Source organism: Thunnus albacares, chromosome 23 (genome assembly GCF_914725855.1).
Source record: "Thunnus albacares chromosome 23, fThuAlb1.1, whole genome shotgun sequence".
Classification (NCBI taxonomy): Eukaryota; Metazoa; Chordata; class Actinopteri; order Scombriformes; family Scombridae; genus Thunnus; species Thunnus albacares.
The window spans coordinates 1324713-1342500 of record NC_058128.1 but is presented as its reverse complement, the minus strand read 5'-3'; the positions used below and the strand labels follow the sequence as shown (position 1 = coordinate 1342500).

Here is a 17788-nt window from a genome sequence, read left to right as displayed (position 1 = left end):
CAGGTGATAACTCTGCTCCCGTCTGTGTGTGTGTGTGTGTGTGTGTGTGTGTGTGTGTGTGTGTGTGTCAGGTGATAACTCTGCTCTCGTCTGTGTGTGTGTCTCTCAGGTGATGAACATGGACGGGACGGGTCGACGGGTGCTGGTGGAGGACAAACTTCCTCACATCTTCGGCTTCACTCTGCTGGGCGACTACATCTACTGGACGGACTGGCAGCGCCGCAGCATCGAGCGCGTCCACAAACGCACCGCCGAGCGCGAGTTCATCATCGACCAGCTGCCCGACCTGATGGGCCTGAAGGCCACGTACGTCCACAAGAGCTTCGGTGAGTCGCAGCTGCAATCAATCCTCCTCATGTCAGGTCCAGATCACCTTGATTGATAATCATATTATTATGAATTATTGTTACGTACAGATGAGAAGTTCTGACATGAATCTGAGTCAATAAGTTCATGATTTATTCTGCATAATATGAACAACAGTGAAGTTAAGTTATGAATATGTGATAAATATAAAGTTACATCAGGACCTTCTGTCTTCATCACCTCCAGATGAAGTTTAATGTTTTGAAGTCGTGTTCAGTCCTGCAGACTCTTACATTAATAATAATAATATATTAACACTTGAACTCAGCTGATACCCTTCCTCCTCCACTTCCTCCTCCTCCTCCTCCTCCCTGGACTCCAGGAATCACACTTGTCCATTTAGTAGTTAAAACAAACACATGTTCACGTGTTTATTCCAGTCTCATGTTAAATATCTGCAGGAAGTTTTGAGCTTCAAAGACAGAAACTGAAAACATCAAAAACTGTTAAAGTAGAAGCGTTTGGAGATGAAGAGACTGTTGAATGTTGCGTTCAGATTAGTTGCCAATTATTAACCCTTTCATCACTGCAGTGGACAGCTATTAGATGGGTGTAGATGGGTTTAGATGAGTGTAGATGGGTGTAGATGGGTTTAGATGAGTGTAGATGGGTGTAGATGGGTGTAGATGCGTTTAGATGGGTGTAGATGGGTGTAGATGGTTGTAGATGGGTGTAGATGGGTGTAGATGGGTGTAGATGGGTGTAGATGCGTTTAGATGGGTGTAGTTGGGTTTAGATGGGTGTAGATGGGTTTAAATGGGCGTAGATGCGTTTAGATGGGCGTAGATGCGTTTAGATGGTTGTAGATGGTTGTAGATGGTTGTAGATGGGTGTAGATGGGTGTAGATGGGTGTAGATGCGTTAAGATGGGTGTAGATGGTTGTAGATGGTTGTAGATGGGTGTAGATGGGTGTAGATGCGTTAAGATGGGTGTAGATGGTTGTAGATGGGTTTAGATGGGTGTAGATGGGTGTAGATGCGTTTAGATGGTTGTAGATGGTTGTAGATGGGTGTAGATGGGTGTAGATGGGTGTAGATGGGTGTAGATGCGTTTAGATGGTTGTAGATGGTTGTAGATGGGTGTAGATGGGTGTAGATGGGTGTAGATGGGTGTAGATGGGTGTAGATGCGTTAAGATGGGTGTAGATGGTTGTAGATGGGTTTAGATGGTTGTAGATGGGTGTAGATGGGTGTAGATGGGTGTAGATGGGTGTAGATGGGTTTAGAATCAATTAATTAATTAATATTTAAATTAATTATTAAAAAAGTTCAAATATTGTTTTTCATGCCTAAAGGGGAATAAGAACCCTCCTGACTGAGGTTATCATAATTCATGCATGAAAGGGTTAAATTGATCACCATCTATTTTGATAATTAATTAATCAGTTTGAGTCATTTTATTTCTGTGATTCAGCTTCTTTAAGGTGAATATTATCTGGTTCCTTTAGTCTTTGTGGACAAAACAAAACATTTTGCAGTGAAATGAATCGTCAGTTGCAGCTACTGACGCATTATTGATCCGTCTGTTGATTATTTTCTTGATTAATCAATAAGTTGTTCGCGTGGTGGAGAATTAATGAACTTCAGGAAAACAAAACTCATTCAGAGGCAAAGTTGATCATCATCATCATCATCATCATCATCATCATCATTGATCTCCTGATCCTCCCTGCATCTCTCACTGGTCCCAGTACCTCCCCTCAGGTATCACTGGTTCTACTGGTTATGACTCTAAAGAGAAGCTCACATTAAGACAGTTTATATGAGCTTTAAAGGACATGAAACATAAATCTATCAACAATACATGTGTGTATTATATCATAAATCTTCAACACATAATCAAAACAGTTGCATTACACTGATTTTCCTCAACGTTTGGTCAGAAATATTCAGTTTACTGTCATAGAGACTAAAAGAAACCAGAAAATATTCACATTTTAGAAGCTGAATCACAGAATTTAGACGTTTTTGTCTTTAAAAAATGACTCGATATCAAAATAGTTTGTGATAAATTTAATAGTTGGTGACTAATCGTTGCAGCTGCAGACGTCAGACAGCAGATCTTCTTTCTGTCAGAATCATGTTTTATTTTCATGTTTCAGTCGATGTTTTATGTAAGGTCCATTTAGCAGCTGTTCTGGAGCTTTTGACTGTATCACTTGATCTTCATCAGCTGATGGATTTACCTTTAAAGTTTCTGCTTTTCTGAGCAGTTCAGCGACTTAAAGTTGAGATTGAATAAAGTTCATTTTTGGAAACATCAGCTGCTGTTAGAGACGTGGACGTTGTTCAGCTGAAAGGTCAAAGGTTAAAGGTTCCTCTGACCGCAGGTACCAACCCGTGTGCGGAGAACAACGGCGGCTGCAGCCATCTTTGCCTCTACAAGCCTCAGGGCGTGCAGTGCGGCTGTCCCATCGGCCTGGAGCTCATCGCCGACATGCAGACCTGCATCGTCCCCGAAGCCTTCCTGCTCTTCTCCCGCCACACCGACATCCGCCGCATCTCCCTGGAGACCAACAACAACAACGTGGCCATCCCGCTCACCGGCGTCAAGGAGGCGTCGGCGCTCGACTTCGACGTCACCGACAACCGGATCTACTGGACCGACATCACTCTGAAGGTGAGCCGCCTGCTGATTGGCTGCCGGCCGACGGCGAGGAGCGGTAACGGTCTCCTAGGAGACGCCGGGTTCCTTCTCCTCTTCCTCACTCTTCCGTCACAGTTTCCCATTAGAGAGGAAACTGTGACGTCTTTCATTGTTTTTAATCAATTAGTCAAAAAGATGAATCAATAATGAAAATAATCGTTATTTGAATCCCTACAAACAAAACAGTCTCATGTTTTCACTTTTTGCTTCATTCTGTTTATTTAACGACATTAAAAAGTCATGAAATGTGAAAAAAACGACCAAAACAATTATTTAATTATCAAAATAGTTGCGACTAATTATCTGTCGATTGATTAATCGACTAGTCGTTGCAGATCTACTCAGACTGATCGTAAATCTAATGAATCATCGTCATTTAATACATTTACTAAAATGAATGTTGAACAATGAACTGATCTACTAACAGTCTAAGCCTGATGATGTATCTTATTCATCATTTTTACCTTAAAATGCCATTAATATTGATTTAAATGATGGTGGATTGGATTAAAGGACATAATAGAGACATTAATGGATTGTAACTTTTAAACAGGGTTTAAAATCTTTAAATCACCCTTTAATTAGACTTAAGAAAGCTTTAATATTTTAATGTTTTTAAGTCAGTTTAAAAGATGCTCGGTTCGTTGTGATGAACCTACAGATAATTATCTCTATAACGTAGTCGTCAGCAGATATGTGTTTATTAATGTATCTGTTGTTTGCTGCTGTATTAATATAAACTATGAATTCATAAGAAAAGTTATAATAAACACTTAAACAGGAAGTGATGAACCTACAGAGAATTATCAGCGACTCTGCAGCTTTATAGTGAGTTTCAGCTCATTGTTTATCTGTCCGGCTGTTCTGGTTCACTCTCAGCGTCTCATAGCGTCGTTTTCAGAGTAAAAGCTGTAAAAAGCTGCTGTACACTACCTGCTACAGTTAGCTGTAGCCTAGCTGCTAACAGTTAGCTGTACACTAGCTGCTAACAGTTAGCTGTAGCCTAGCTGCTAACAGTTAGCTGTAGCCTAGCTGCTAACAGTTAGCTGTAGCCTAGCTGCTAACAGTTAGCTGTAGCCTAGCTGCTAACAGTTAGCTGTAGACTAGCTGGTGAACATAGTGGAGCATTTAGCAGCTACAGAGCAGATATTTCCCTCGGGAGCTGGTAGAGAGTAAAATAAAGGGTCATGTGATCTCTTCGTCTCTCCCTGCAGACCATCAGTCGGGCCTTCATGAACGGCAGCGCTCTGGAGCACGTGGTGGAGTTCGGGCTGGACTACCCGGAGGGGATGGCGGTGGACTGGCTGGGCAAGAACCTGTACTGGGCCGACACCGGTACCAACCGCATCGAGGTGGCCAAGCTGGACGGGCAGCACCGGCAGGTCCTGGTCTGGAAGGATCTGGACAGTCCTCGAGCTCTGGCTCTGGATCCCGCTGAAGGGTGAGAAAAAACATAACAACAATAAATAAATAAATAAATAATAAAGCAGGAAGAACTGGAGACTGAAAGACGCTGCAGTGAAAGATGTTTAAATGTGCTGAAAGAAGTTAAAAGTGTTAAAGTGTTGAATGAAAGATGTAAGTTTGATGTCAGATGTAAATTATTAAGTTTTGTTTGTCAGAAGTAAAAACATTTATAAGTGTGAAAATATAACGACTGAAAGCAGATGGATATGAATATTTTCATGATGAATTAATCTGCCTGATATGTTTTTGATTAATTGTTTTGTCCATAAAATAAATTAGTGAAAGATGCTCGTTATAATTTCAATAATCAGTCTGAAGCCCAAAAACATTCAGTTTACTGTCATGTGACCCAGAAAACCATCAAATCATCACATTTGAGAAGCTGAAACCAGCAAATATTTGATATTTTTAATTAAAATAAATACTAAAATGATTCAGCGATGATCAAAATAGTCGCCTGATATAACACATGACATCATTATCTGTCCTCTGACTAATCAATTAAGCGTCTAATTGCAGCTCTCAGATGTAAAGTAGTCGAACTGTTGACATGAATGAAACTAACATGTTATTAGTTTATATCTTGTTTCTTCTTCATGAAACAGTTGCAGCTTGAATATGTTATATTATTGTTATTTAAAGGGTTAAATTAAATGTTTCCACCCCCCCCCTCTTCAGGTACATGTACTGGACCGAGTGGGGCGGGAAGCCGAAGATCGACCGCGCGGCGATGGACGGGACGGGTCGCATCACTCTGGTGGCCGACGTGGGCCGAGCCAACGGACTCACCATCGACTACGCGGAGCGCCGCCTCTACTGGACCGACCTGGACACCACGCTGATCGAGTCCTCCAACATGCTCGGTAACCACGAGACGCCGCCGTCACGTCACGTCACCGCCGACGCGCGTGCGGTTACGCTCTCTCTCTGTGTTGTTGTGTCGGCGTCACATGACAGGAAGAAGAAGCATGTTCTCTCTCATTCGGCCACCGGCTCTGTTTTCCTCGTATTTAGCATGTTTAGGGGGTCAAATTTAGGTCTGAAGTGGCGTAATAATAAAGAAAGAAACACATGATAAACAGTAGAGTCCTCGCCCTCAGGCAGAGGACTCTACTGTTATTAAATGTGACGTTAAATATTCTTATTGTTTATTCCAAGCTGCTGTTAACCACCAATAGTTAGACGGAGATGCAGTGAATTAGTGAGCGATGTTTACATCTCCACTACATGAAATACTTTAAATAGTAGGAACAGCTGATTGTTGCAGTTTTCTCTACGTGTGTTTAACAAGCTGTTAAAAGTTGCTACGTCTTAAATAATAATGATTCAAATAATGATTTGGTCAGCTGGCTGTAATCAATAGTTTTGTTGTTTGTTTGGCTGCAACTGACTGATTATTTTCATTTTCATGACCAGAAATCAGTGAAACGATCAGTGTTTCCCAAAGACGACGTCATCAAATGTCAAAAACATTCAGTTTACTGTCATAGAAGAAAATATTCATTCATTCATTCATTAGTATTATTTCCTCGAGTTTTTTTATCCTGAAGTTTTTCCCTCTCAGCGCCGGTGGATGTAAACCAGGACCCGAAATAATATTCCTCAGCTCTAAAACTCGTAAAAAAAAAAAAAAAAAAAAAACGATACTGCTATTAGAGTCCGGGCTCAGCACACGCTCACACCGCTCTGACAACACTACCAATTTTGTGTGCAGGAAAATAGCCTCAGTCTTGGCGACGGATGGCGAGGACAGAAAATAACCCTGCAGCAGATGTCGGCTGCAACAAACCGCTTCATTAGTTTCTGCACTTTTTTTATTTGACACCTGCTTTCTTAGTTTCAGTCATTAATTATCGTGACTTTTTGAGATTTATTCAACAAAAAGTGAAGATATGAAGCAAACAAAACTGATTTGATATTTATTTAAGCTTATTTATTTATGCGAGTGGAAGCTCAGGAGAACGACGAGCTCCGTTTATACATTATTGAGCAGCAAAAACAAAATTATACTCGCATGAAATTGAAACACAGTCTTGTGTCGGGTGTTAAAAGTTGTTATAATTATACAGTTATATGCACAAACTTCAAGAATACATCAAACACATGGAAATGAGAAGACAATAGATTAAAATATGGAAACAAAGTACAGATTCTTACAGTAGTTTTACATGTTAAAGCTTTTTAGGGTTGTTTGTTTGTGTCCTTGTTTAGAGATATTTAGAGGCTCAGTTCATGATGAAAACTATGAATGCAGCAGCTTGAGGTGCATTAACTTAAAGATGATTCAGTGTCAGTTTACTTAATGTTGACAATCTGGAAATTGAAGTTGTATATGTTGTGCAGTAAAGAGAGAAACACAACATGCTGCTTTTCATCGTAATACAAAAGGCTCAATCAGTTGATGCATTTTATTTATTTATTAAAGTATTATTTGAACAACAAGGCAGTTCAAAGTGCTTTACATAGAGCCAACACAAGTAAAAAGACATAAAAACAATTAAAAAGTGTTAAATTTGGAATAAGTCAGATAAAACAAGAGAATAAAAGTTAGAGTGCAGTGTAAAATATTAACCCTCAAATTAGGTTTAATAAAAGTCTTCAGCTGTGATTTTAAAGAACTGAGAGTTGCAGCAGATCTGCAGTTTTCTGGAAGTTTGTTCAGATATTTGGAGCATAAAAACTGAAGGTTTTGACTCTGGAGACAGAAAGCAGACCTGATCCAGACCAGAGAGTCTGGATGCTTTATATAATATAATAATAATAATAAATTATAATACATGTAGTGAGTTTTCTTCTTGTTTCAGTTGGAAAAAGTTGATCAAAACAATAATTCAACCTGTCAGACGTATAAAACCTTCGATGATAAACTAAAACAACGTGACCGATGGCGTTCTGCGTCTGTTTCTTCAGGTCAGGACCGCGAGGTGATCGCCGACGACCTCCCTCACCCCTTCGGCCTCACCCAGTACCAGGACTACATCTACTGGACGGACTGGAGCCAGCGCAGCATCGAACGTGCCAACAAGACCAGCGGGCAGAACCGCACCGTCATCCAGGGCCACCTGGACTACGTCATGGACATCCTGGTGTTTCACTCGTCCCGGCAGGGCGGCTGGAACGCCTGCGCCTCCACCAACGGCCACTGCTCCCACCTCTGCCTCGCCGTCCCCGTCAGCAGCTTTGTCTGCGGATGCCCCGCCCACTTCTCTCTCAACCAGGACAACAAGACCTGCAGCGGTGAGACCAGGACCCGGACTGTCTGACAGTCACACACATACCAGTTAGAATTAAAGCTGCGAGTGGCGTTGGTCGGGACCTCGCACTCTGGATCAGATCATTCTGCTTTTTAAAAATGAGGGATATTTCTTACAAGTGTGGTGTGCTTTTATTCTGAAAGTTTGATTGACAGGACTTGAATTTCAATTAGTAAATTGAAAACAAATTATTTTCCTAATTTTTATCAAGTCTATTTTTAGAAAAGGAAATACTCATATATTTGAATGGAGAGTGTGAGCGAACCCACACCTTTTTGAACATTTACTGCTTCCACATAGTTTTAGATACAAACTTCATTTGAACTTTAAATGAGTCACGAGACATTGACCTACAAATCTTGAATTTACATGTTTTTTCTATCTTTTATTGTTTTTGAGATATTAGAGTGTGAGTTTTAAAGTCTTTTCTTGCTCCTCCTGTGATTTTATAATGAGTGTGTATTGCGGAATGTTTCACAGCACTGAGGGAGTGACATCACCAGGAGCAGTTGGAGAGGAGGATTTTAGAGAACACTTCTGATGAAATCTCCTCATAAATCCCATAACTTTGGCCAAATCTTACATTAAAAATCATATTTTAGTAGGAAATTTCGTGGTGAATCCATTGATACAGGTTTGAAAGTGGTCAGACTTATAGTTTAGACGTCAGAAGCCTCTGTTTGACACAAAGTTCATGCCCATAGATTGCCTCCCCATTGGTTTACATTGTAAGGGTGATGTGGCACTGCAACTTTCAGGGCTTATTAAATCCAAACCGTTCAAGTTATTACAAAGTTTTTAACAACTTTTTTTCAGCATAGTGTCATAAGTCACCTATTAAAGGTTGAAGCAGATACCATTAACACCCTTGGAGGAGATGGCGTTTGTTCAGGGGCCGAAATTGGGGCAAAGTCTTATTTTGAAAGGCTGATTGCAGACTTCCTGTTGGATTTAGGTCAGGGGTGTCGGTGTATGATTTGTAGGTCTTGATGAGATGAATAATTGAGTTTTGGTTTGATCTCTCTACGACATTCCTACGGGCCGTGGCGGCCATTTTAGTCACATAGGTGGTGCTAGAGAGCACATTTTGGCACTTTAGGGGTTAATTTTTACATTTGATCAAATTTTTCACCAGAACTGATGTGCGTGCCAAATTTGGTGAGTTTTTGAGCATGTTTAGGGGGTCAAATTCAGGTCTGAAGTGGCGTAATAATAAAGAAAGAAACACATGATAAACAGTAGAGTCCTCGCCATCAGGCAGAGGACTCTACTGTTATTAAATGTGACGTTAAATATTCGTATTGTTTATTCCCAGCTGCTGTTAACTACCAATAGTTAGACGGAGATGCAGTGAATTAGTGAGCGATGTTTACGTCTCCACTACATGAAATACTTTAAATAGTAGGAACAGCTGATTGTTGCAGTTTTCTCTACGTGTATTTAACAAGCTGTTAAAAGTTGCTACGTCTTAAATAATAATGATTAAAATAATGATTTGGTCAGCTGGCTGTAATCAATAGTTTTGTTGTTTGTTTGGCTGCAACTGACGATTATTTTCATTTTCATGACCAGAAATCAGTGAAACGATCAGTGTTTCCCAAAGACGACGTCATCAAATGTCAAAACCATTCAGTTTACTGTCATAGAAGAAAATATTCATTCATTCATTCATTCATTAGCCTTTTTTCTCTTGTTCAGGTGTTTCTGTGAGCAGAGGATCAACAATAACTGGAAACATCACATACATGAAAACATTTTGAAAGTTAGAAAGTGTAGTTTAGACCTGAAATGAACCTCAACCACCTGCAGAACAAACTTTTACATCTTTTGTTTTGTTCATCTTCTCAGCTTCATCGTGTTCCTTTTAGACTTTTATTCTTGCTTTAAATGTTTCTCCGTCTCTGCTGCAGCGCCGACGTCCTTCCTGCTGTTCAGCCAGAAGACGGCGATTAATCGTATGGTGATCGACGAGCAGCAGAGTCCCGACATCATCCTGCCGATCCACAGCCTGAGGAACGTCCGCGCCATCGACTACGACCCGCTGGACAAACAGCTGTACTGGATCGACTCCAAGCAGAACGTCATCCGCCGCGCTCAGGAGGACGGCAACCAGGTGAGTTCAAAGACCGTCAGAGCTGCGGTAAAACCGTCTGTACCGCCGCCCTCTGACCCGCCACCGTCGCCTCTCCTCTCCCCCTCAGAGTATGACGGTGGTGTCGAGCTCGCTGGGAGGACCCAGCCAGGGCCTGCAGCTGTACGACCTGAGCATCGACATCTACAGCCGCTTCATCTACTGGACCAGCGAGGTCACCAACGTCATCAACGTCACCCGAACCGACGGCAGCCGAGTCGGCGTCGTGCTGCGAGGAGAACACGACAAACCCAGAGCCATCGTCGTCAACCCGGAGAGAGGGTCAGTGTCCTCACACACGAGTTCATGTCTTCATACACACACACACACACACACACACACACACACACACACACACACTAGGGATTTTGCTGATATCTGATATGCCGATATTTCCAACTCATTGTGGCCGATACTGATATATGCACATATTTATTCCAGCTGGCTGAGGAGACTATTATACATGCAAGCATAGATTGTACTAAATATGATCAAGAAAGACAATATATGAAGGAAGAACTGAGGAAGACTGGAGTTCAGGAGCTCAGAATTAAAACTTTAATGAACCTGCCAAGTGGGAGCAGCAGTAGAGTTTTCATTGAGTTTATGAGACAGACAGGATTAATGTGCAGGATTTAATCTCTGGTCCACACTCCGGACCAGAAGGTGGCGGTAATGCACCTAATACGCTGGTTGCCGACCGCCGTTATAAACCAAACAGAAGAAGTTTTGTTTTGTTTTTTCTGTACAGAGTGGTACATCCTGTCAGCCGAGGGGTTTCCTATCTGTGCAGCCGAGCTAGCAGCTCCTCTGCGGACTGTTTCATCCTGATGGTCCCGGTGTTTCCTCCGCAGGCTGCACTTCACTCAGCTGCTTCTTCCCACTTTAACCTGAATAACAAGAGCCGAGGCTAACGTTAGCTTAGAGGCTAGCGGAGCGTTAGCCGCTGCATGACCGGAGGGAAGCACAGCCAGCTAACCTCTCAGCTAACGTTAGCCTCTCGGCTCTCCGTGTGGATCCAACCGGAGTCCCGGTTTGTTATTCAGGTTAAAGTGGGAAGAAGCAGCTGAGTGAAGTGCAGCCTGCGGAGGAAACACCGGGACCGTCAGGATGAAACAGTCCACGGAGGGAAACGCAGTCAGGCGGCGGAGGAGAATCTGCATAATCGGCAGAATTCGCTATATCCGCGATATTTCATTTTAGAGCTTTGATCAGCCGATACCGATGACGTGCCGATAATCACACACACACACACACGAGTTCATGTCTTCACACAGTTGCAGTGACTCTTAAAGGAAAGGAAACCGGTTGAACAAACACGTTATTACAGTTGAACCTTAAAACATTTTCTGTTATTTTTACAGAAATGATGTTTTTCACTAAACACTTTGTGCTCCAGTGATGCAGTTTTTTCAAAGTTTGTATCTTTTTATCTCAGAAAACAAACACACAGACACAAAGACGACGACGATGTTCAGGGTCTTTAGTTCAGTAAAAGATAAATCTACATCTATCTATCACTAAACGTATTGATCCCTGCTGGCTGACATGGAGACGTGCTGCTCACATGTTTGTCTTGGCCGTATAAAGTATTTGTGAATATATTTGTAACTTTAAGTATTTTTGTAGTAAACATTCAAATGATTAATTATAAAATGTGACCAGCAGCAGTCCAGTAGATTAAATCCTGCATCAAACACCATCTGCATGTTTTACTCCTTTGATGAGGTCCTTCTATGAAGCCATTTCACTCCGTGCAATCAGCTTTATTTATTTACTGCTGTTATTTCAAACAAACTGTGGTCTGCAGACACGTCTGGTTCGGTGAATAATTGAGATATTCCGAGTTAATCAGCTGCAAACTACATTTTTCCAGTCACAGTAGTGCAGAGTCGTACAAACCGTCATCTCCGGTGGTATCGCAGTGTTTGGACTTTGAGCTGATTGGATCCTGATTAACCGGACCGCCGTGCTGAGTCGGCGAGGTTCATTACCTGCATGATTCTCCTCTAACTCCACCAGTCAGGAGACTTCAGGGCTCAGATGTGGGAAGATTCTAAATAAGGCTGCTGTTTAAATAATGAAATATCATTCTGCATTGATATAAAAGCAGGAAAATGTTTTCCTTCTTCAGTTTGAACTGGATGTTCAGATGAACTGGGACACCAGTAAGACAAAGGGCATCAAGTTCAACAAGATGTTGTCTTGTTTCATCTTTTTTTTTTTTTTTGCAGTTAATTTGCCAGATTTCTTCTTTATGTTTGTAGTTAAACTGGTGTTAAATCCAGTTCCAGGAAACATTAAAGAGCTTCAGATGTTTAGAGAGTCTGCAGACACCTAGAGAGAGAGAGAGAGAGAGAGAGAGAGAGAGAGAGGTAGAGAGAGAGAGAGGGAGAGGTAGAGAGGGGGAGAGGGAGACAGAGAGAGAGAGGTAGAGAGAGAGAGAGAGAGAGAGGTAGAGAGAGAGAGAGGTAGAGAGAGAGAGAGAGAGAGAGGGGGAGAGAGAGGTAGAGAGAGAGAGAGAGAGAGGTAGAGAGAGAGAGAGAGAGAGAGAGAGGTAGAGAGAGAGAGAGAGAGGGAGAGGTAGAGAGAGAGGGGGAGAGGGAGAGGGAGGTAGAGAGAGAGAGAGGTAGAGAGAGAGAGAGAGAGAGAGAGGGAGAGAGAGGTAGAGAGAGAGGGAGGTAGAGAGAGAGAGAGGTAGAGAGAGAGAGAGAGAGAGAGAGAGAGAGAGAGGTAGAGAGAGAGAGAGAGAGGTAGAGAGAGAGAGAGGGAGAGAGAGAGAGACTGCAGCCATGTTTCTAATCACACAGTAATTTGTTCTTGTTGTTTATTCTCTCGGGCTCATGAAGTTCTTGAAGCTCGTCGTAGCTCGTCAGTGCCAAGTCGCTTGTTTGGAGCCATAATTGCAGGGTTTCCTTCAGGGCCGGGGTTCGCGCAGTAATCTCTGGGTCATTGTGTGGTTGAGAAATGAAGTCTGCAGATGTTCTGGTTCCTTCGGAGCCCAGAGAAGGAAAACACGCCAGAAACAAACATCCAACACGAGACAGAAATCCTCACACTGAACTAACACTTCTCCTCCTCCTCCTCCTCCTCGCCGTGTCCGACAGGTACATGTACTTCACCAACCTGCTGGAGCGTTCTCCCAAGATCGAGCGGGCGGCGCTGGACGGTACCGAGCGCGAGGTTTTGTTCTTCAGCGGCCTCGGGAAGCCCGTCGCTCTCGCCATCGACAACGAGGTGGGGAAGCTGTTCTGGGTCGACTCCGACCTGCGACGCATCGAGAGCAGCGACCTCTCCGGTGAGTCTGACTCGACATTTAGACACCAGGAGGAGGAGGAGGAGGAGGAGGAGGAAGAACAGGAAGTACTGGTCCACACTTAACATAAAACAGCATCAAATCCAGATAATAGAAATAAAATAGATGTGACAGAAGTTAAGACCTCAACTTAATAAAACAAACAAAAGGAAAAAATACTAATAAATGCAACAAGATTTAGGAAAATAAAAAGAAAATACACATAAAATGAACCTATAAAAACAAAGATATATATAATTACATATAAACACACATCTGTCTGTTTTCACTCTTCATCAGGAGCCGTCAGAGACTCCTGCAGGACTGCAAGAAACCTGCTAGTGTAGCAACGTTAACGCTACAAACATGCAGGTTATAATCAGGCTGATACAATACTTATTATATACTTATTATATACTTATTATATACGTATTATATACTTAGTATTATATACTTATTATATACTTATTATATACTTATTATTATATACTTATTATTATATACTTATTATATACTTATTATATACGTATTATATACTTATTATTATAGACTTATTATATACTTTTTATAGACTTATTATATACTTATTATATACTTTTTATAGACTTATTATATACTTATTATATACGTATTATATACTTATTATATACTTATTATTATAGACTTATTATATACTTATTATTATAGACTTATTATATACTTATTATTATAGACTTATTATATACTTTTTATAGACTTATTATATACTTATTATTATAGACTTATTATATACTTATTATTATATACTTATTATATACTTTTTATAGACTTATTATATACTTATTATATACTTATTATTATAGACTTATTATATACTTATTATTATAGACTTATTATTATATACTTATTATTATAGACTTATTATTATAGACTTATTATTATAGACTTATTATATACTTATTATATACTTATTGTTATATACGTATTATATACTTATTATTATATACTTATTATATATTTAGTATTATATACTTATTATATACTTATTATTATATACGTATTACATACTTATTATTATATACTTATATTATATACTTATATATTTAGTATTATATACTTATTATTATATACTTATTATTATATACTTATTATAGACTTATTATATACTTATTATTATATACTTATTATAGACTTATTATATACTTATTATTATATACTTATTATAGACTTATTATATGTAACATAAGGACTTTCTGCTGCTCAGCACCTGCATGAATCTGGAGTTTGATATTGATCTTTCTAGAGCGTCAACTAGAGATTATTTTCATCAGTGATGAATCGTTTAGTCGTTTTAAACTCAAAGATGTTCAGTTTACTGTCGTTTACGACAAATCTTCACATTTTAGAAGCTGAAACTGGAGAATTTTTGCTTCAGAAATAACTAAAGCTACTAATCAATGGATATGAAAACAATTAGATTGATCTTCTTGTGCGACTAATCGTTGCAGCTCGACGTCGTCAACTTTTTGTCTGCAGAGATTCAGTTTAATGAGGCCTAAAGGTTCTTTTATCATGTTTGATCTGGTGTTTAATTCTGTACACAAACTATCTGAACTGTTATTTTCATTATTGATTAGTTGTGTGATATTCAGTTTACTGTCATAGAGACTAAAATTAACAGAAAATATTCACATTTAAGAAGCTGAATCAGACTTTTTCTTAATAAATGGACTCAGTTGCGGCTGTAAAACAGACCGATGTTTCAGGAAAAGCTGCTCTTTGTTGTCTGTGAGTGTGCAGGTCAGCCTCTGTGTGTGTGTGTGTGTGTGTGTGTGTGTGTGTGTGTGTGTGTGTGTGTGTGTGTGTGTGTGTGTGTGTGTGTGTGTGTGTGTGAGGGAGGATGAGGAGGGTCAGGCAGTAAATGTGTGAACAGAGCAGATGAAGGCCGCGTCTTTAAGGACACGGGCAGTTTTGTGCCTGGAAAGGGGAAGTTGGCGTTGAGCCCGGAGCTCGCCGCATTCCTGTGATTCTCTGGTGCCCCACGCTGGCCGACAGGAATGTAAACCATCTGAACACACACACACACACACACACACATAACACACACACATAACACACACACACATAACACACATACACACACACACACATAACACACACACACACACACACACACATAACACACACATAACATACACACACACACACATAACACACACATAACATACACACACACACATAACACACACACACACACACACACACATAACACACACATAACATACACACACACACACATAACACACACACACACACACACACACATAACACACACATAACATACACACACACACACATAACACACACATAACATACACACACACACATAACATACACACACACATACACACACATAACACACACACACATAACATACACACACACATACACACACACACATAACATACACACACACACATAACATACACACACACAAACACACATACACACACACATACACACACACAACACACATAACACACACACACACACAAACACACATATACACACACACACACATAACATACACACACATAACACACACACATAACACACATAACACACACACACACATAACATACACACACACACACATAACATACACACACACACACACAAACACACATATACACACACACACACACACACATAACATACACACACACACACACACACACACACACACACACACACATAACATACACACACATACACACACACATACACACACATACACACACACAACACACACACACAACACACAAACACACATAACACACACACACACATAACATACACACACACACACACACACACACACACACACACACATAACATACACACACATAACACACATAACACACACACACATAACATACACACACACACACATAACATACACACACACACACACATAACATACATACACACACACATAACATACATACACACACACACATAACATACATACACACACACATAACATACATACACACACACACATAACATATATACACACACACATAACACACACACATACACACACATAACACACACACACAACATACACATAACATACACACACACACACACATAACATACATACACACACACATAACATACATACACACACACATAACATATATACACACACACATAACATACACACACACACATAACATACACACACACACACATAACATACACATAACATACACACACACACACATAACATACACACACACATAACATACATACACACACACACACATAACATACACATACACACACACACATACACACACACACATAACATACACACACACACATATACACACACACACACATAACATACATACACACACACACACATAACATACATACATACACACACACATAACATACACACACACACATATACACACACACACATAACATACACACACACACATATACACACACACACACATAACATACATACACACACACACACACACAACATACACACACATAACATACATACACACACACACACATAACATACATACACACACACACATAACATACATACACACACACACATAACATACACACACATATACACACACATAACACACACACACATAATGTACACACATAACATACACACACACATACACACACACACACACATAATGTACACACATAACATACACACACACATATACACACACACACATAACACACACACACACACAGTCACATCGTTGCGTCATCGCTCTTCTCGCAGCATCAACAACAGTTTAAATCTTATTCTGGCGTTCGTTCTTCTGTTCAGTCAGTTAAACTCAGTCTGACGGAGGCGTGAACAGCTGCTCCGCCGGCGCTGCAGAGGGCGTCGCTGCAGACGCCGGCGCTGCAGACGGCGGCGCTGCAGACGGCAGCGCTGCAGAGGGTGTCGCCCCCGTCAGGACGGTTAGATTAATAACACTTACAGACCAGAAGACTTTGAACTTTACGTCTCGGGTTTAAAGACTCAAACAGTTGTTGAGCAGTAAGACTCTCAAGCTGCAGCTGATCATTTAATCTTATTCTCTCGTTTTCTCTATAAAATGTTAATGATTTGCACAAAAATGTTTATAATTTCATAGAATCAAAGGTGACGACTTGTTGACGACTTGTTGACGTCTTGTTGACGTCTTGTTTTGTCCGACTGACCTCAAATATTCAGTTTACAACAAAGAAAAACATCAAATCCAAACAGGAATGATGATTTTTATACATTTTCAAACATCTTATAGGATCAATACATCACTCAGTGATCAGTGATGTTTGCGTTACATCGTAGCGCCATCTGGTGGTTAAATCAAACGCACCCATCCAGCCAAGACAACAACAAACATCTGTTTATCAATTCATCTGCCAATTATCTTCTCAATTAATTGTTTTGTCTGTAAAATGTTACAAAAAAAAGTGAAAAATGTCCAAAAACTAAAGTTAAAACATTAAAAAGTAACATTTTTATTACAGCAAAAGTCCAAAATATTCATTTTATTCTCATATATGAACCAACTGAACTCTAAACTAGTTCAGAAATAGTTTTTATTCTC

General features: G+C 40.3%; 1 protein-coding gene across 1 annotated transcript in view; it reads left to right on the top strand.

The window, feature by feature from the left end:
* Window positions 1-17788, top strand: part of lrp6 (low density lipoprotein receptor-related protein 6) — a 54582-nt gene that overhangs the window by 27679 nt on the left and 9115 nt on the right. Inside the window, exons 8-15 of the mRNA XM_044343071.1 lie at window positions 110-326; window positions 2697-2986; window positions 4228-4454; window positions 5159-5343; window positions 7391-7717; window positions 9645-9847; window positions 9936-10147; window positions 12973-13163. Coding sequence (XP_044199006.1) covers window positions 110-326; window positions 2697-2986; window positions 4228-4454; window positions 5159-5343; window positions 7391-7717; window positions 9645-9847; window positions 9936-10147; window positions 12973-13163 — 1852 coding nt within the window. The remainder of the gene's footprint in view (window positions 1-109; window positions 327-2696; window positions 2987-4227; window positions 4455-5158; window positions 5344-7390; window positions 7718-9644; window positions 9848-9935; window positions 10148-12972; window positions 13164-17788) is intronic.